This window comes from Rhinolophus ferrumequinum, chromosome 10 (assembly GCF_004115265.2).
Source record: "Rhinolophus ferrumequinum isolate MPI-CBG mRhiFer1 chromosome 10, mRhiFer1_v1.p, whole genome shotgun sequence".
Classification (NCBI taxonomy): domain Eukaryota; kingdom Metazoa; phylum Chordata; class Mammalia; order Chiroptera; family Rhinolophidae; genus Rhinolophus; species Rhinolophus ferrumequinum.
This window is the reverse complement of record NC_046293.1, coordinates 81,425,007-81,446,015: the sequence shown is the minus strand read 5'-3', so window position 1 is coordinate 81,446,015 and position 21,009 is coordinate 81,425,007. Positions and strand designations below refer to the sequence as shown.

The window sequence follows — 21,009 nt, the reverse complement described above, 5'->3', positions numbered from 1 at the left end:
TGCTGTTATTTTTACCTTTCTAAAGATTTGATTTTTTTTTTTTTAATGAGCTTTTGTCTCTGCAGAGTCTGTCTCCATTTTCCTTTTGGTTTAATCTCTGTCTTTCAGGTTAGTGCTTTTCTCAGAAGTCAGGTGATTGATTCTTGGTCATTTCTCCCTATTTGCTGGTATAAAGCTGGAAAGCCTTGGGCCTATAGGTGGGATTTGTCAACTAGAAGCTTCTCAATAAAGTGATCTGGCTTTACCATTTTACTTTTTTAGGATACCTTGAAATGCAGTATTTTTAGATCTTTCTCTTGAGGTGATCAGATTTTCAAGGAAAGAACCTTCAAATCTGCTACCTAGAGAGCAATCCTCTATACTAGTATACTGGAAAACAAGTAGAGAGAGAAAGAAAGGTGGTAGTCTCGACGTACATTAAACAGAGTTACTCTTAAGCCCCTTTTTTTCAATATAGCACCCCTATATTCAACAGTGCTTGGTACCCTTCAGTCTAGACATTCTGTGTCATACTTCCTCTAGTCAATTAGCAGGCAGTCTTCAGCCATATCAGAGGGAGTGGCAAATTGCCTGGTTGCATGGACTTGGGAAGGGGCTCTGAGGATCGAGCTGCCTTTCCATTTTGTTATTAACATATAACACACATACAGAAAAGTGCCTAGGTCATGAGTACACAACTGAATGGATTACCACAAGTGAACAGACCTATTCTGTGCCAGGCAAGAAACAGAGTCTTGCCTATACCCCAGAGGCCTCAGTCACTCCCTGCTAATCAGTGCCATGTCACTCCGCAAAGATAATCAGTATTCTGAAGATTACTTTTGTTTCTGAACTTGGTACGTAACAGTAATATATTATGTATTATCTTGACTCCAGCCTCCTTTATTCATCATTATGCTTGTGAGACTCGTCTGTGTTGTTGAGTACAGCTGTAGTTCACTCATTTTTATTAGTCCATAACTTACTAACCCATCCCATTCTGCTGTTGACGGACATTGTTGTCCTTAGTTTGGACCTTCTAAGTACTTCTTCAGTGTCTTTGGTAGACTTTCAAGAAATCTTCCTGTTCTTATTCACACCTTCACCCCTACTGCCTGTGCTGCCAAGTCCTGAGCCATATACAGAGAGTGCCAAAAAAATGTATACACATTTTAAGACAGGAAAAAAACTGTATTAAAATTGTAATACAATGAATGAAGCTACCATTCATTTGATTAACGCCATCTTTGGAGTGAACGTCATACTACACGTTGCTACTGTAGTTCAGTTCAACTTTGAAAAGTAATCCGTAGATAACATCGCTTAAAATGTGTCCTTTTTTTTTTTGGCACCCCCACCCAGTATACAAGATTTCTGTATTGCAGAAAGTCTACTTCTCTGCTTTCCCTCCTGTTGGGTTAGGATTCAATTTTCTGGGGGCGGGGTGGGGGGTTGTCTCTCACATTACTTACTATTTAATCATCTGCTTTCCAGCCTGTTAAGATTTTCTTGCAGTATCTCCTTTCCCACTAACCTTGTGAGTTTTTATTTTTTAGCATATCTTTTTGTATGACTTTTGGAAGGAACTAGGGGAATGCCTGTATCCATTCCTCCTTTTTTTTTTTTTAACCCAATTTGAACTTTTGTTTTCAATGCCTCATTCTTTACGTTTGATGTCTCCTAAGGTAGAATGCCTGAGAGATGGTATCTTAAAATAATTATATTACCTTCCTGTACCGTAAATTTAAATCAGTGATTTTTTTAACTATACTGGTAAATTTTTGGCTTATTACTTGAGTATTATCCTTTTGAATAGTGAAAACTTGTATTTTAGACGTTTAGTCTAATTCACAGAATTTTTTTAATAGGGCATCGCTGGAACAGACGTAGCTAAAGAAGCATCTGATATTATTCTCACAGATGACAACTTTACAAGCATTGTTAAAGCCGTTATGTGGGGACGAAATGTCTATGACAGCATCTCCAAATTCCTGCAGTTCCAGCTCACTGTTAATGTAGTAGCAGTGATCGTTGCTTTCACAGGCGCCTGCATTACTCAAGTAGGTTGAGAGTTTGTTCCTTAAAACCTGTTTACTGTAAAGCGCATATGTGTAATATAGGCCTTTTTAAACTACTTAAATATTTCAATCAGCTGGAACTTACTATTTTAGGTTAATTCATATAAAGATGCACTCCTGTTCTGTCCTCGAAGCTCTTACATACAAAAGGCTTCCTGAGAATTGCTGAGTCCCTGAAGAGCTGTGAATGTCTATTAGGAAACCTGTCTTTTCTAGGATTCGCCACTTAAGGCTGTGCAGATGCTGTGGGTAAACCTCATAATGGATACGCTCGCTTCCCTGGCTCTGGCAACTGAACCCCCCACCGAATCTCTCTTGCTTCGGAAACCTTACGGTAGAAATAAGCCTCTCATCTCACGCACGATGATGAAGAATATTTTGGGTCATGCATTCTATCAACTTGTAGTAGTCTTTACACTCTTGTTTGCTGGTAAGAATTCAGTGCCTGGTAAAGCTAATATCCCAGATGTTTTAATGTTACCAATTTTTCAAGGACACAAGTTATTATCTTTCTGACTCCTCATGTAGCTTTAATTTCTCCTCTATGTCAGTGGATGCTTAGTAAACATGGGAAGGCAGTATGGTTGAAGTGGGGGGAAGTCCTGATTTCCTGTCCTGGCTCTGTCACTAACTCAGAGAAGTGATCTTGAGCATGTCACCATAGTTTGGGGGGCATCACTTTCCTTATCTAGAAGAGGAGAGAAAACTAGATAATCCCAGGTCCCTTCCAACTCTTTCTAGCTATCATTTGGGATCAAACAAAGGTCTGCTTTTGTTACTGCATACCTCCTTGAAAATGTTAAATTATTTTGTATGATAATTACAAAATAGTAATTTTTTCCTCTTTCAGGAGAAAAGTTTTTTGATATTGACAGTGGAAGAAATGCTCCTTTGCATGCTCCTCCGTCTGAACATTACACCATTGTTTTTAATACCTTTGTGCTGATGCAACTATTCAACGAAATAAATGCCCGGAAAATTCATGGTGAAAGAAACGTGTTTGAAGGAATCTTTAATAATGCCATCTTCTGCACAATTGTTTTAGGCACTTTTGTGGTACAGGTGGGTAATTGAAGAAGACATTGTCAAATTTGATTATGTGGGAGATACTAGGTAAACAGGTGGCTTGTTCCAGAAATTACTTGATTGCAATGTGTAGGGCTTCTACGTGTTGCCTTGACGATATTTTAAAAAGAGTTTTAAATACCATAACTTACATGAAAACTTGCCCTATCCTGAAATTCTACAGGTGAGAAGAGTGTTAAGCTAACACTACTTTAATTAAGACTTCTGTAGTTGTGATACTTCACACTCACTCTGATTCTGATTCATTCTGCATCATTGTGGTCAAAACTGTTATTTTAATATTATTTAAGGTAAATCTCACAGTTTACCACTTTCTGGGTTAGTTAGAGTGATCGCTTAATTGCTTCTAGCAATTAATAGCAGTTGTATTTCTACAGTTGAGTTTGTTATTAAATTATTAAAGGTTTTGAAATGAATATTTTAAATTCCACGTTATTCTGAATGGCTGCATCCTGTGTTCATACGTGTCAATTTTTCATTTTGTAATATTGTCAAAACAGGACAGAAAAGGGACTGGAAATTGGGGTGTGAGGAGAGGGATTGGGAATGAATAGGAAAGACTGATCGTTTTTCTATTTTTATAGAGGTCATTCTAAGAACAAAATGAAGGATCATTTTGCATGTAATGATTTTATATGACTGTATTATACCTGTGTTTTTATAGCATCTTGAATTCTGCGGTACTCTTCTGTGCGTACGATTGTATAGTGTAATCAAAATAGGTAAATGAATGGTACGTAATCACACCAGGAAGTCAGTAAACACAATAAGATTTCAGATTAAAAAGTGAGCTTTTTCAATAGTTAATCAGTGATCTTGTTTCAAAATGAAGATCTAGAATTTTAAACAGTTTATTCAGCCTATACCTTGTGCACCATGGATACCGAAACTCAAAACCTTAGACTTAATGATTTCTGTAAAAACGATTTCTGCTTGATCTTTTCAATTTCTATAAATTTTTGTAGAAATGTTGCTTACTTGCTATATCGTTTCTGAAAGTATTTTATTTAGATTTTATAAAAATCATTGTTCATGACATGCTGAAATGGTAGCTTTTACTTGTTAACAAAATTAGGTTTATTTTCTCTGTTTTTAGTATGTGGGGATTGGAAAAATTTAACTGCCTGTCTCTGTATTAAGCAAGTCTGGCAACTTAGTTCCCAACAAAGGGATGCCCCTAACAGTCTTCAGTGCCTCATCAATAAGCCAGTGCTGCTCAGGGTGGTCTGTGGACCAGCCCTAGTCCATGGTGAGATACCCAGCATATGCCAGAATGTAAAGCAGCAACTGCAGTCATTTCACTGTGTATTTCAAATTAGGGTTTCTTTGTGTGGTTGCCGGGGTAGGGGGTTTTGTGTGTTTTTGTTTTTAATGGTAACAGCAGGCCTGTGCAAACAGGGCACTGATTTGCACTCCACTGTGTTCCTGAACCTCCTATTTAGCACTTTGAATCGCACTCTTGCAGCGGGTCAGCTGGGTGAGAACACATGACCCTTGATTTACATATATCTCACTTTGTTTCTAAAACAGTATAGTCAGAGTCTTTGATTATAGATTTGAAGTACTTGAAGGGCCTCACCTTATAAATTGTATTAAATTTAATTTCTGTCCCTTTATTTACTAGCTGATTCTTATTTTTGCCTTTTTTTTTGGACAGTCCTTGAAGTACAGAATAATCCTTAACTCTGTGTAAATATTTTCATTTTTTTTCTACTTTGTAGCAGTTAACACAGAATCAGTGTTTTCAAAATATTTCCATGAAACACTAGTTTTTTGAGTTGTTCTTACACCCTCAGTAAGTTTAGGAAATAGTACCTGTTATACGGACCTCTTGGAGATTCTTAAAGCCATATATAACATAATATTAATACTTACGAGTATGAATTTTGGAGTCGGTCAGTCCTGGGGTCAGATCAAGGTGCTGCCTCAATAGTTGTGTGCTCTTGACAAGCTACAGTTTCTTTATGTGTGAAATGGGGATGGTACTGTTAGGTCCCACGTAGAATTGACTGAAGCATTAAGAGAGATGGCACACATTAGCGCTTAGCTTAGTGCCTAGAAGGAAACACAAAATGTCAGCTGCTCTTTTCGTTTCTTTTTTTAAATTAACAACTCAAAGTCTTTGGGAAATCTTTTAGTTAAGAAACCTGTAGAACTTGATTTAATCCTGCCCCTTCTAAATTTAGAAGACAACACTTAATACTAGGTTCCCTAAGCATACAGTTAGGAAACGCTTCGGCACACTTAAATACACAATCCTATAGTATCATATTGACCTAAGCAGTACATTAAAGGATGTGGAAACTTAGTTTATTTTTAGAAGTATATTCTACAACTAGTTTTATTCCAACTGTAAAATGAAAGATTATTTCTTATGAAGCTAAATTAACCAATCATATTAGTCATTGTTTCCCCCGTCCCTTAATATCCTTTTCATATCCGTCATTATACTTAGGAAAAAAACAAGTTTAAATTTTTAAAAAAATTGAAAACACAAATGTTGAGATTTTCTTTTTCATTCTTCTTGGTTTGAAAAGAAAATTATTTCAAAAAAAAGTTGGGAATCCATCTGTACAAGTGTGCAAATAATCTTGACTGTGAAGGGCAGAGGAATTGACAAATAAATATGTATCACTTGAATTTGGAATAAAGTATAGCTACCAAGAGTGGAGTTCATAACTTTAAAAAACAAAGTTTAAAAATGTGAATACCAAAGTGATTCTTTTTAATTTCAGTATTTGGCAGCTACTACCTGCCATGTCAAAAAGAGGCCTCTCAGACACACCAGAGGGTGAATGTTGTTGTTTAACTCTTAATATTCCCATATACGCTTTTGTAGGTTCTTTAAAATAAGGAGGTAGGCATAAGCACTTTATTATGGATTTTATTTATGTAGATCATTGGACTTACGAAAACAAAAAAGATTGTAGGCCAAAAGTGTACTATCTTTTGTGGAAAGGCATAAATTATTCAGAGTTATACTAAATACAGAGGAATGTAGTTACTTGAGATTGTATTGGAAACCATATAAAGTTATTTTCTTGATCATGAGAATTCTTGAATTTTTTAAGCAGAATTTAAATACGAAATATACCTGCATTTAAAATTTTAGACAGATTTTTCTTTATTTCACTTGTCTTATTTTCAGCTGTGAATATTATACATGTCACCATCAGAATAATGGTTGTTCAGCTTGAGTTTTAGAGGACACAAAAGTTGGGTAATTTTTGAAGTATGTGAATTGTAAAATTTAAAAGATTTAAATAATTTACTCTTGATTATTTCTCCAGATAATAATTGTGCAGTTTGGTGGAAAACCTTTCAGTTGTTCAGAACTTTCAATAGAACAGTGGCTATGGTCAATATTCCTAGGAATGGGAACATTACTCTGGGGCCAGGTAAAAATATCACCATTTTTCGTTCAAACCTTAACTGCTTTTTTTGTTTTTTAAATTTCTGGTGTGTATTTTCTTTAAGCAGTTCTGTTACTTGATTCTAAGTAGTTACCATTGTAGGCCAAAAAGGACATGTAGGGATATGGTTTTTTAAGATATAATGTTCTAATATGTCACTTGCTGTTTATTTTGATTATGCCTAATTTATGATAAAACACTAAGTTTTTTGCATAGTTTTTTAACTTGTTTTTTAGAAAATGTTTTATAACAGTATCAAGGTAATAAATACTTGCGTAACAGGTTAGGATGTTAACATCTGTATTTTTGGCTCTGTGACCTAGTTTTTCATTTCTAGAATAAATATACAAAAATATAAAATATTATATAGTTTAGATTTTCTGTCGTTTTTGTTATGCAATTTAATCCAAAATGCAGCATAGGAAAACTCTTGAGTTTCAGTTCAGTAGAGAGTGTTTCTATAAAAATAATGGTATCTGGAAAAATGGGCCATAAATGACATTTTAGATTATTTGCATTGATGGCTTTAACAGTGTGTGTGTGTGTGTGTGTGTGTGTGTGTGTATACACACACACACACATATATAATACAATGCCTGAAAAATGAGATATACCTTATTTTTATTGCAGGCAGCTGACTTGCAAATGCATGTCATTATTTTAAAAAAAAAGTGGTAATGGTGTGTGTGCATTGTTCATTTTAAGTCCGTTACCATTACTGTAAAACTAACCGATAATAGAATCTATACTAACATTTCCATAAATGGAGGTTAACATATGTTATGGTGTGTAACTTGTGTGAACTGTCAGTCAAACCAAATGTCTAGGTTTTTCTTAAGCTTAATCTTTATGGGCCTTTTATCTCACTTTTTTTTTAAAATTGTATTTCTAGGTTCTAAAGTTTTCTCTTCTTACTCATTTTGAATACCTCATTAGTAGAGACCTCCTTTTAAGTAGGATCCATACTTGGTCCACCTTTCTTTTTTGATTACTATTCTAATTATTTCATAATGTTCTCTCATGAGCAGAACAAAACCCCACAACCTCCCCAAAAATCAGGCTAATTTCAGGAAGAGGAAATTCAGTACAGCATACATACCCAGCAGGCATCAGTTACCATCTTTGGTTGACATCGTCTATTGACTTCAAGTGTGCCATGGTAGAAAGAACACTGATTTTCGTGGTCAGAAGACTTAGGGCCTTAGTCACTCCGTGAACAAGTGTCTTCTCATGTCTCTGAGGCTGCTTCACCTGTGTGAAATGAGGTGGCTGGACTAGAAGTTCTCTAAGTAGTTCTGGTTCTGATTGTGTGCTTGTTTTCCCCTGATAAGCCTGACTTCCTTAAGGAATGGCTGTTAACACTTACAAGTTAATGCCCTTGTTGGTGTTTTTTTGTATTCTTTGTTTTCTGGGGGCATTGGTGTCACTATCAATCAGTGTGAATCCAATTTTAAATAGTTGCATTTTATGAAAATGAATACATTTAATAAACAAAACACTTTTCAGTTTAACGTTGAAGATTTTTGGAATTTTAGTATTTTCTCATTGAACTCTTACGGCACTAATGAAATAGGAACTTGCTTTGCATCTGATTAAGACCACCTGCTATTTTCATTTTATTTGAAATAAATATAATTAGTACGAGTTTAAGTAAATAATGTACATCAGCGCATGGTTTTATAATTTACTGTCTTGAATGCCCTACATAAAATATAAAATGTAATCAGGTTATTTCCATGCAGGAAAACTTTTTACCCTTCAAACTTAAGTCTTCTGTGTAGCTAAGAGCAGAATATTTTTTGTTCTAAGAAAGAAAGCCTCTGATGGACAGGATCTCTCACTGCTTCATTGGTAAAGAGAATTGGTTAAGCTTGCACCTTTTCTACCCTTTGTGTTAAAGTTGATCGGTTTAATTGTACTTGAAATGCTTTCTTTCTAAGTCCTTTCCCCTGTATTGTAGCTTATTTCAACAATTCCAACTAGCCGTTTAAAATTCCTAAAAGAAGCTGGTCATGGAACACAAAAGGAAGAAATACCTGAGGAGGAGTTAGCAGAGGACGTGGAAGAGATCGATCATGCTGAAAGGGAGTTGCGGCGTGGCCAGATCCTGTGGTTTAGAGGTCTGAACAGAATCCAGACGCAGGTATGGGCCTGGAGAGAGGTAGGAGACTTGATGGGAGCGGGAGCCAGCCGCGGGCTTTTGGACCTGGGGAGGAGGTTTCAGCACACTCCGTAACTTCCTTTCTAGCCTTCCCAACCCACAAAGCTTACTCCTTTCAAAAATAAAAACTGGTGCCTGGAATGAGTGAAAGTCTTAACTGATCGTGAAAGAATGTGTCTGTATGCCCCGAAGCTCCTTTTTTCCTAGCTTTTCCCCCTTCATCACAAAATGCTACTCTTGCCTAATAATCTGCTCTGTAAAAAGTGCCTTTTTTCTTTACTTTTTATGCTCATATGTTGATAGATGGAATGGTCCTTTCTCTTGTTCTCTCTCTCTCTTGCTGAGCAAGCTGTCACAATCTCTGATTCCTTGCAGATGGATGTAGTGAATGCTTTCCAGAGTGGAAGTTCCATTCAGGGGGCTCTAAGGCGGCAACCCTCCATCGCCAGCCAGCATCATGATGTAACAAATATTTCTACCCCTACACATGTAGTGTTTTCCTCTTCTACTGCTTCTACTACTGTGGGGTGTGAGTGTGTGTTCCTAAGTGCATGAAATTAACATTTCCTACTTCACACCTAACGTTTCTCATTTTCTCCTTAATGTTTAAATTCATTGTTCAGGCTTTTCATAAAGCTTTCTTTTCGTAAAGTGGATTGAGACCTCAAAGTGTTGTCATTGTTGTTGTTTTATTTCTTAGAGGGCTAGATAACAGGTGGAACAATTGCACCCAAAGATTAGATACGAAATCTATGAGCTTGTCTCTCTGCTAACTCTGATAGTTAATATGGGGAAGAAAATTGTAGCTTAGAATTTGTGAAACTACTATAGATTTTTGAGTATATGCCTTTAAACATGTTCATACTGCATGGTGCTCAGAAGCGTGTTATTTGAAACTGATCAGACAGAACCAAGAAATTATATTTTTAAAGCTAAAAATGAATTTAGCATTTTGACTTTTATCTTGTTGAGGTTGGAAATTAAGAAAGTAAGTACCCTGAAGAAAGTTCTTAATATGTGGCCAGTTGTTTGCCTTCTTGGTCTAGACTTTGTGGCCTTGTTGTTTTGGGGGATGGTCTCTGTATAAGCTGCAGAGTTCTATGGTATTTTTTTTTCATTTGTATAATCAATTTAATTTAAAATTGCATTCTTCATAAGAAATGGTCTGTTATCTTAAGTTTTCTAAAGAAATAGGGAAAGTGTACTGTTGATTAATTATTGAACCATTTCATATCATACTTTCCATGAATTGACTAGAATAAAAAATTTCCTTTCAAATTTTTAGTAAATGGCAAACTCCCCAAAAGCCTTATAACCTGTATCATCCTTACTGTGAATTAGGGTCTTGATTTCATGATGGATTTTCAGTATATTGGAGGGACTTAAAGATGTCAGCCCACTTACCCGCACCCCAAAATCAGCTGAGAATACCCAAGATTAACCTTGTATTTGGACAGAGACCTTTGCCATTTGATAGCAGCTAGTTAAGGGGTAGAGGAGCCTTGGGAAGCTGGAGAGAGGATAAACTGAGGGAGAAAACAATACTGTTTTAAAGAGGCTGTTGATTTGGTGCCTTTTTGTTCACTGTTTGCTTAAGTAATTTTCGTTTGTTATTTTCTACTGTGTTGTAAAACAGGCAGAACAGGAACTCGCCCCCATTTTACAGGTGTGAGAACTGACTTGGAGGTGAAATGACTTGTCCGTGGCTGATAAGCAGAGGCAGCGTGACAGAGCAAAGAGCAGACAAGTGCTTTAAGGACAGACTGGCCTCGTAATGTTAGACAGGGTGTTAAAGTTACATACGTGAACAGATAGGAATCTTCCTTTTAAAAATTACCCTGATACTACCTACCTGAATGAAATGGTATATGTAAATTTCCGGCCTTCCCCCTGGACAGCTAAGTCGCTTGTATCCCTCCCTCCCTCTCTCCGTGGATTTCATGGCTCTTGAGGGCTTGTTACCACTCATCCTCCATCTCCTACTGTTAGTATATCTTTAGTTGTGTTCCATAAGCACTTGCGGAACGCGTACCGTATGCCAAGGCGCTGCCAGAACTCAAGACCTTGCATTCTAGTAAGGGAAACAAACAAGTAGTGGAGAATTTCTGCATGGTAGCAAAGCACAGAATATTATAACAGGGTCCTTAGCGTGCCCTGAGAAGTAAGGAAAAACTACCGGAAGAAAAGGACTCCCTAGCTGACTCCTGATAGACTTCGCCAGTTGAAGAAAGTGGGCTTCAGTGACATAGTTTGGTACTAGAAAAGGGTAATAAAATATACGACGTGACGAGGCTGGGATGGAAGGTTAAGAACCTGTTTATGTCCTATAGGATGGATCCAAAAGCAGATTTCACACTGAAAGATTAATACATGAATAATACCATTTACCACTTAATATTTTATGCTTTATTTATCTGTATAGTAATCGATACTTTTTTGAGCCATGTGAAAGTAAGTGGCAGATATCATGACATTTCATCTCTGAATACTTCAGCGTATACCTCTTAAGAATAGGAAATCTCCTATGTAATAATACTGTCACATCCAAGGATTTTAACATTGGTACCATTTAATCCAATGTACGCAGTCCATATTCAAATTTCTCCATTGGCCCCCAAAATGTCCTTTATAGCTTTCTTGATCCAAGGTCTAAGAAAGGATCATCGACACTGTACGTTAGGACTCGAGTCTTTTTAACCTGGACCCATTTTCTCTGCCTTTGTTTAAGAATCCAGGCCAATTGTCTTATAGTGTCCTACGTTTTTAAATTGCTTTGATTGTTTCCTCATGATTAGTTTCCTGGTAAACTTTTCTGACAAGTTTATCTCCTGGGTGACATGTGTTCTATTTATTTTTATTTCAGCAAAATTTTAAATAATTGACTTTTTTCATTTGAAGGGGTGTTACATACCTCAGGTAAACTATATTGTGTTTCAGCCTTCATATATGTGTGTGTCTGTGTGTGTGTATATAGATAGATAGATAGATAGATAGATATACATATTTTTATTTTTTTATTAATTTTTTTCTTTTGAGGAGGGCGCAGCTCACAGTGGCCCATATGGGGATGAAACCGGCAACCTTGGTGTTATTAGCACCACACTCTAACCAACTGAGCTAACCGGCCACCCCCAGGCTTTACATTAAATATCAGATTAGTCACCAACTCTGTTTTAAGACATACCTGCCCGAGGCTCTTTTCTGCAGCACAACCACACATAGGACCTCTGAGTTGCTAGGCCCATATGGCCAGGGTGATAGAGTGGTGAGGGTGGGTGTGTAGTTGTTGCTTCACCAAGGTTTGAGATGTTTATTTCTTTATATTCTGTGTTCTTAGAATATAAGGAGGTATCAAGGGCTGATGTATATTTTGTTCATGAGATTATCATTATACTCTAACAGTTGCAGTAATTATATTGTTACCATAAGTTTCTTTCAACCTTGCTGGTGAAGCCTTGTCTTAGGTGGTACAGAACATAAGCCAATGTATAGAATTAACTAGTAGTGTTAATATGTGTGATGAAAGGTTTGGTTTCATCACTGTGTTCCTGCCTTAATATACTAGAATAGTTTTAGATGTATCATTTGAAGTCTTTGCTTTGCTAATTGAAAGAAATAATAATCCATTTCAACTTTGTCGTATGCTAGGCTTGAAACATCTCTGGAGTGATCATCTTTTTTCTCATTTATAAGATCTCCAGAGAAAACATTCTATAGTTTTTCTTTATTCAAGAAGTATATCATTCGTGTGTTTTTTAATTAAGTGTGTTGGGGTGACAATTGTTAGTAAAGTTACATAGATTTCAAGTGTACAATTCTGTAAATATATCATTCTAATAACAGTCTTCACCTTTGGTAAATTCTTTTACTAAATCAATAAACATTCCTGGAAAGGAGAACTTGAAAGAAAATTTGGTCTTCTAGGCAAAGGGTCAGCAAACAGTGTCCTGTTGCCTGTTTTTGAAAATAGATTTTTATTGGAATGGAGTCATGCGCTTTCATGGATGTACTGTCCCTGGTACTTCCTGCACTACACTGGCAGAGCTGAGTAGTTGGATCACAGACCTTGTGGCTCACAAAACCTGTATTTACTCTCTGGATCTTTACAGAAAATGTTTGCCAACTTCTGTTCCAGTTGAATAAAATGCTACACATTGCACACATGGGTCTTCCTTTGAGAAAATTCGATGTGCAAATACCTAACTTGGGAAAACAACCTAGGATTTTCTTTCTTGGTGCATAGTATCTTTTGTTTTACCAGTGCACTTCTTTAAGTTAGTGTACCTAGTAAAAATAAGGACGAATACAATTTATGAAGTTGGCACTCCATTGTAGAAGGTAAGATATATCAGCTAGTGACTAAAATTGTCTCATATTTCAGAGCTTCCCTGGCGTACCATCTTTTGGGAATATTATTTTCTACTGTCAACAGTTAGGGCTTTATTTAAGGAAATGGGTTGTTTAGCAGAGTACATGATATTTAAATCTAATGTATTGTTTACATTGATAATCATTTTCAGTTTCTTAAAATTACTTTGATTATGATAATTACTCTGATATTTTGTTGTTTACCATATAAGCTTCATACAGTGTTTTCCTCTGAGTATTACTCTTTAAAAATTTTTCTTGATGTAGGGATTATTGGATTTTTCTTAATTTTAATTTTAGGAATTATAATTATGTTGTACATAGTAAGTCTCAATAAATATTAAAGAAATTGTTAAAAGACTTGATAAAATAAACAGTAAGGCTAGGATTATCAAAAATAGATAGTTAAGGTTACATCTTACTTTCCTGCTTAAACTGAATTCTTTGTGGTATGAAAATAGTTTCCTACCTGCCTAAAGTATTGTGCACACAGTTGTGCTTTTTAGTCACTCAGAATTACTGCTGTACTGTGAGAATTTTACACATAGTAGATAATAGAGATCAGAGCAAGTGTAAGTTAGCTCAACGTCATGCTTTAGATCAAGAGTGCTTATTGTGTTCTTTATGAGTACAAAGCAAAACAAATGTGATTCAATAACCCCTGCTTAATCTAGATTTTATTGTATGTATCTAATATGAGAACTGTTCTTTGAAATGGTTTTGCTTTGGAGCATTTCTGAGCCGTCCTTTTTCACATGTCCAGTCATCATGTGGCCAAGTAATGGGGTCAGAGGAAGACAGCAGTCACCTTAATCTCAGGAAGTATGTTATTCTCATGACTTTAGCTATGCAGTTAATGTCTGCATGTCCTCCTCTTTTATTGACTTCCGAAGAACCTGGAATGGGGAGTCCGGATAACTTGGTTCTAAGACACTGGTGCTGATTAGGAGTGATATGACAGGTCAGACACACCCATCCTCCAAGTTATAAAGTGGTTCGAATAAAGTGTGTCAAATAACTTTCAAGCTCTGATGTTCTCAGATAACTTTAGTAGATTCTTTCACAAAGAACAAAATCTTACCAAAATTGAAAAGTTTTCGTAAAAAGGAATCTCATCGAATTTCACCTGCCACAGGTGTGGCTGTGTGTGCATGTGTGTGTAATTGTGTGTACACACACACACGCACACACACACACTCACTGACTGACTGACTGCTCTCACCTGCTTCCTGTTTACACTCTGCCCTTTTAGAGCTTTGCTAGCTCCCAGGTTTCTAACATAAGCTCATCCCTTTCTCCTAAGCTCTGGATATTTTCCTCTGGGTGTACTACAGCTCCTCAAATTCAATATGTTCCAAAAATTGATTTATTCCACCCTTGACTTTTCGCTACTCCCCTCTACCCACAATGGTCAAAACAAAACAGAAAACTGTACTGTGTCTCTAGCTCTATTACCGGCATTGCCTGCAACCGAGTCAGATAAGCACCAACTTCAGGGTCGTGGACAGCAGTTCTCATCACTCAACACGTTTGCTGGCTGATGCTCCAGTTTGTATTCTCCTCCCTGCCTACTGACCACTGACACCAACAGGTTTTTGTTTTTGAGGAGGTTATCTTTTTTAACTCTGTAGTTTATTCTTAAGACAGGATACTTATCAAATGCCCACGTTTATAAAATATGAATTGTAAGATTTCACAATAAAGATACATAAATGATTATAATGGTATATTTAGCAAGCACTGTTTACACACCACGTGTAAAACATTGTACGTTTTAGTAAAGGGAATCGAGCATTAAAGGATATTGAAAATCTTTGCTGCTACATGATAGTCTCATGAAGGAACTAAAGTATAGACACATGAGTAGAATAGAATTCTAAACAGCATATGACAACGTAGCACAGCGTAGAGCAGGGGCTTGCAGCCCCAGGTATGGATAACTAGGGACCAGCAGCTTCAGTGTCACCTTGGAGCTGGTTGGAAATGTGTGAATCAGAATCTACATTTTATCAGGATCCCCAGATGCCTCCTATGCACAGTCACGTTTGAGAAGCCCTGGCATTGATACTTGGGAGCTAACAGTGTTCTGAGTCTGTATGGGGACTGATTTACTCTCCCCTAACAACCCCATAGGGTAGGGTAGGTACCATTGTTATTTCCCATTTATAGTGGAGGAAATCGGTGCCTAAGTTTCCTCAGCTAGTAAGTGGTAGAGCTGGAATTCACACCCAGACATTTTACCTCTGTCTTCCTCAGTCAGCTATGCTGTACTCTTTCTCTTTATAAAGGGCTCGGTGAACAAGGATTAAAGCAGCCTACAAGCGGGGCTTCCTAAATCAGGGAAGAAAACTTTGAGGAGAGATGAGGTTTTAATCAGAACTAGACATACATTGTTGCAAGTGGCAGTTTTCCCTTCTTTTTTTAAGGCTGAATAATCTTCCATTGTGTGAATATACCACATTTTCTTTGTCCATTCGTTTGTCAGTGGATATTTAAGTTGGTTCCCTATCTCAGCTATTGTAAGTAATGCTGCAAGGAACATAAGAGTGCGGGTATGGCTTGAAGATTCTGATATTTGTTCCTTTGGATGAATTCTCAGAAGTGGGAATCTAAAATAGTCAAACTCATAGAAATAGAACTGTGATTACCAGGGGGTCAGGGGAGGTGGGGAGATGTTGCTCAAGGGGTAAAGTTTCAGTTCTGGAGATCTAATGGATAGCGTGGTAACGATACTATACTGTGTAATTGAAATTCGCTGAGAGTAGAATCCTAACTTCCCAACGTGCCCACGTGCACACACACACGGTACCTGTGAGGTGGTAGATCAGTTAATTAGCTTGATTGTAGAAGTTACTTTACAGTGTACACATATATGAAATCGTCAGTTTGTATACCTTAGATATATACAATTAAAAGTAGAAATAGGCATAAACTCTTACATATTTAAATGAAAAAATACATTCAAATGTCCTTGAAGAAATTTATTAATTTCTTTATTATTGTTTTGTGAGATGATTTTGGTGACTACATTTTTTAATCTGGAATGTCAATGTCAGTTACTTCTCTTAACATGAATAAATGATATCTTCATTACTAAACAGAATTCATTAGAATCAAAACAAAAGCAAATACTATTTAAATTGATATATAGTAGATGTTCAACTATTTGGATTTTGTCTTTTTTTTTTTTTTTTTGAAAGTCTGTATGACACTGGGTTAATGAGACCTAATGTCAGTGTGTGCAGTGATATTTTTAAGTTAATTGCCCACTAATCTTTTTTCATCCATACAGCAGACTTCTGAGAAGAGGGTGAATTAATTGTTGAGCTCTATGTTTAGAAGCAAAAATACTAGAAAACTTTGTGTCTTCTCCTTGGGGTATATTTCACAGAAGAAGCCCAGATTTTTCTTCTTTTGTTTTTGTTTTAAATCTGTTTTTCCTAGTGAACTATAGTGTATATAAATTAAGTTTTAATCTATTATAGAGAAAAACACTATAGCACTTTATAGACAAATGGCATATACTCAAATATTTATAGCTGTTTAATGGCATTTTATAGATATTTGGGCTTGTCTTTATTTTTATTTTTTAATTAAGGGAATAGTGGGGTAGATGTGAGTTCATTGTGCATTTGGCTTATATTTGCTTGGCTTTTTCATAGTCGGTGACACCCTGACTCCTAGCATGATAAATAATAACCCTCTGTGCTTGACTTTAACTTATTTGAATTGTTTTCAAAGTTACATTTTTTTTTTTAATTTTAAAAAATCAGCTAAAGCTTGTGTATGGTTAAGTTTTTGTTTTGTTTGTTTTTCGTTTGATTTTGTTTTCTTAGGGAAAAAAAATCCTATAAAATGGCTATTAAATTTTTGGCCAGTGACAATGAGATTTTTCTTAGTATTACTTTGAATTCTGTATCTCTTAATTCTCAGAGTATGTGGTTTTGTTGTTCTGTAGTGTCCTACTAAAATATTCATTTTTTTACAGTGTATTGCAAGTTCCACTGCATTACATGCAAATATGATTCACTCATACCTAGCTGTTTGTGGATTCAAACTCATAAGTGAACCATCTTTAAATTCAGCTAACAGTGTACTGACATTTTTCTGTTTTCTGGTATTTGCAGATTCGAGTGGTGAATGCATTTCGTAGTTCTTTATATGAAGGGTTAGAAAAACCGGAATCAAGAAGTTCGATTCACAACTTTATGACACATCCTGAGTTTAGGATAGAAGATTCAGAGCCTCATATCCCCCTTATTGATGACACTGATGCAGAAGATGATGCTCCTACAAAACGTAACTCCAGTCCTCCACCCTCTCCCAACAAAAATAACAATGCTGTTGACAGCGGGATTTACCTTACAATAGAAATGAACAAGTCTGCTACCTCTTCATCCCCAGGAAGCCCACTACATAGTTTGGAAACATCACTCTGATTGTACGCTGAATGTTAACACACTAGCTGCATTGTAAAGAAACAAATTGAAACTGGGTCTCTTCACATATTGTGACAGACAAGATTGTATTCTTGTCTTTGGACTTCAACAGAAGACACACTTGTACGAATGTAGATTTATTTTTTTAAAAAAAAAAAAGCAAAGCTTTCTGCCAGACTGAGGGTGCTTTTTGGGGGGTGGGAGAAATGAACTGACAGATAACAGTAACTCACCATAAGTTGACCTGTGGATCATCAGTAGTACCTAAGAATGGTCCTGAACAGTGGATTAGTAGAGCTTTAGTCTATCTCAGTCCTTGATGGGAGAGAGGGAGGAGTACAGCTGGGCAAGCAAAGAGCCCTGGATCATTGAATTGATACTTTAATTTCTGCTGTTGGCTGTTAATAATTTGGATTATTTATGTTTATAAATGATACAGATCTGTTTACAAGGTTTGTAGATACTTTTTTTGTTCCTGTTCATAGATGGGAAGCTTCCTTATAACTGATGCAGAGAAAAATTAGTCCTACAAATACTGCTGTATTTTCAGGAAAAAAAGGGGGGGGGGGTGTTTCTATTGAAACTGTACTAAATTTTTGCCTACAATTTAACTTGTTAAATATTGTAGATAAATTGCTAATACTAATAGCCAAATAGATAACACTAATGCTTTGTTTAAAAAAAAAACAAACAAACAAAAAAACAAAACAAAAAAACATGAGCAGTGGTGTTCTAATGAAGTTATGGCATCTGTCCTAATTAGTTTCTTAAATACATTTACTACTTAATGGTTTTGAAACAACTGTTTAATTTTTAAAATTTTTGAAAACTTGCTAATAACCTTTTGTTCAGAATTTAGTAGATTGTTTAATGCGGGACATCAACTGCATAATGAAAGATGCTTGAAATGCTTTTGTTATTTCAGGCAAATCAAATTAAACTATCAAACTACAAGAGAACCTTAGTCCTTTTTGTTTTTGTCTAAACATGTTAGTTCAGTGATGTCTTGGTGAACTGTGAGTGAACTGTATTGACTTTTCTAATAAATTCTTAGAAACCTTCATACAGAATGAGGGCTGTTGGCATTTTGAAAAAGGTTAATAAGTAGAAGCATACATGTTTCCCTCTTGTTTTTGAAACTTGTTTGTAAACATAAATAAATCTGCCCTTTTATTAAATAAATTCACAGCAATGTTTTTTTAAAGAAATTTCAGCTTCTTTACTCAATTCTGCATAGATGGTACATCACTCTGTTCTCTTTAACCACAATCGGAATAAATTTCAAGATGGTAACAGCCCCATGAAGTACTGCTTTAATTCCTTGGTGATAGTCTAATAGAACCAGAATAAGAAAATTATCGCAATTTTACCATTTGACATATTCTTCATAGAATTTAGTTTGTCTAAAATAGTCTCATAGTTTAAAAAAAAGTAATGACCACCATTGTCTTTGATACATTTATTTTAATTCTTAAGTGGCCAAATAACAGATTAGGTAAAATGAGATTATATGAAAAGGTGAAAAAGGTCCTAAAATATATATTTAGATATAATAATCATATGCTGGAATGCCGATTTCTAAGCCAATTGGATTAAGTCTTTGTTTCTTTCTTTTGTTTACCTTCTCCCCTTTTTTGCCTCGTCTTTACCTTTTAGGAACTGGCATTGTATTAGGGCCCAGATTTCACCAGATACACAATCCTCAGGCTGACGTAAAGTTTACGAGGACTACTACATCTGAGAGTGCTGACCCAGCAAAGAAACATGTAGTTGATGGTGCTTGATATTTTTGGTGGGTGGGGGAAAATCTTTTTCTCTCCATCAATCTTTTGCAGTAATCCTCTGCAAGTCTTAGAAACACATTGGCTCTGTCAGCATTTGTAATTGTACATTTATTCATCAGGTATTTATAGCGAATCATACTGTAAAAAGAGGTAGCATGATATGCTGGAAAGCATACTAGGCTAGGAGTCAAGACCTGGTTTCTAGTCTCGGTTTTGCCATTTACATGCTGCATGACCTTGGGAAAGTCATTGACCCTAAATGAGGGTGGTGGACTAGATTATCTTGAAGAACCCTTTCAACTCTATAAAAATTGACCCTATTAACTGGAGAGCCTACAAGGCATAGGGAATAGAGAAAAGGGAAATGTTTTCTGTTTTCTTTTTATTTTGGTTATGCTTAAATATGAATGTAATTACCAAAAGATTTAGAAGTGCATGTGCTTTGGAGGATTTGTATTGAGCTTTTACAGTATTCATTTTTCAACACAAGGCAATGGCTTTTTACACCAACTTTAATCCATAAACAGGTCTTATGACATCCATGAAGTAGTAGCAAGACATGCTTAGTGTGTATTTCTCTCTTTGAGACACTGTAATTTCTACCAGAAATTTCCAGAGCATTATGTAAGTAGAAAAAAAGAATGCAAGCAAGCTGTTAAAGATCTTGGATCCCATTATATAGTATGTATAGCTGAAATCAGCGTCTGTAATTCAATCACTTTTTCTCTTTTATCCTCTAACCAAAAAATTGTTTAATTTTGCATCCCAAATGTTTTTAATCTTTGTATATTTTTTAAAAATCCTTTCTCCTCATCATTGCCTTTTTTGTGGTTGTAAATAGACTTACTTGCACTTTGAAGATGAGTTACTCCTTGTCATCTTACAAGTATGTGATATGGTAATTTTCATAACAGATGTCAGTTTTGAACCAAGAAGTGGTGATTTGTTTATAAGAAAAAAAAAAACTGGCTTCATTTCTGTGAAATTGCTCTTTGAAAATTTCTTTTTACACGTGTAAGCCAACTGAGATACCGTGATGGTGTTGATTTCTTTCAATGATGCTTACCATCTATTTTAGCCACTGAGCCTTTTATTATTTGTCTATTTGTAAAGTTTATTTGTCTTAACTCATTTAATAAATATACTGTTTATCTGTTTCTGAATGGGGACTGAACTTTTTGAATATTTAAATTGATCCGAACATCATATTTTGGAATTACTTTTTTCTACTTGAAATTTTAAAAACTTGATTGATGAAAATTCTATAATGTATATGAAATGTTATAGCTGTGTTACAGTGAATTGGTGTTCTAATATGCCTGATCTTGCCCCTAGAATGAAAGTGGGTATGTTGTCCTTACACTCCTACCCACCATCTTCAATCCTTACAGCACAATAGATGGTTTCTGCAGTCCACGGAAGTGTAATGTTTTGGTTTTAGAAAAGTTTTGTTTTTCACATTGACTGTAAGAGCTTATTTTTTCATTAAATAATGCCAATGTGTCAATAGTAATTACCTGAACTCTATGGTAACAAAATCAAATTGCCCTTAATTGGTTTTTATAATAAATTATTAACATAAATTAGCAAGTTTGTTGAAATACTGAGTGAACTTTAATTATGAATACCATATTTTTCTATTAGTACAAATTATTAGCAAATTATTGAGTGTATGTAAGTACTTATGACATAAGAGATGTT

The 21,009-nt window shown here is 35.7% G+C and overlaps 1 protein-coding gene across 6 annotated transcripts in view; it reads left to right on the top strand.

Annotated features, from left to right (window-relative positions):
* Positions 1-20,471, top strand: part of ATP2B1 (ATPase plasma membrane Ca2+ transporting 1) — a 119,214-nt gene extending 98,743 nt beyond the window's left edge. For 2 of the 6 annotated variants that reach the window (XM_033118360.1, XM_033118362.1), the window contains exons 16-22: positions 1,848-2,039; positions 2,274-2,487; positions 2,908-3,119; positions 6,434-6,541; positions 8,517-8,699; positions 9,093-9,179; positions 17,213-20,471. In XM_033118360.1, the coding sequence (XP_032974251.1) occupies positions 1,848-2,039; positions 2,274-2,487; positions 2,908-3,119; positions 6,434-6,541; positions 8,517-8,699; positions 9,093-9,179; positions 17,213-17,524 (1,308 nt within the window). In that variant the 3' untranslated portion in view covers positions 17,525-20,471. Of the gene's footprint in view, positions 1-1,847; positions 2,040-2,273; positions 2,488-2,907; positions 3,120-6,433; positions 6,542-8,516; positions 8,700-9,092; positions 9,245-17,212 lie in introns of all 6 variants that reach the window. The other 4 variants (XM_033118365.1, XM_033118366.1, XM_033118363.1 and 1 more) reach the window with 2 other exon arrangements.
* Positions 20,472-21,009: the final 538 nt, after the last annotated feature.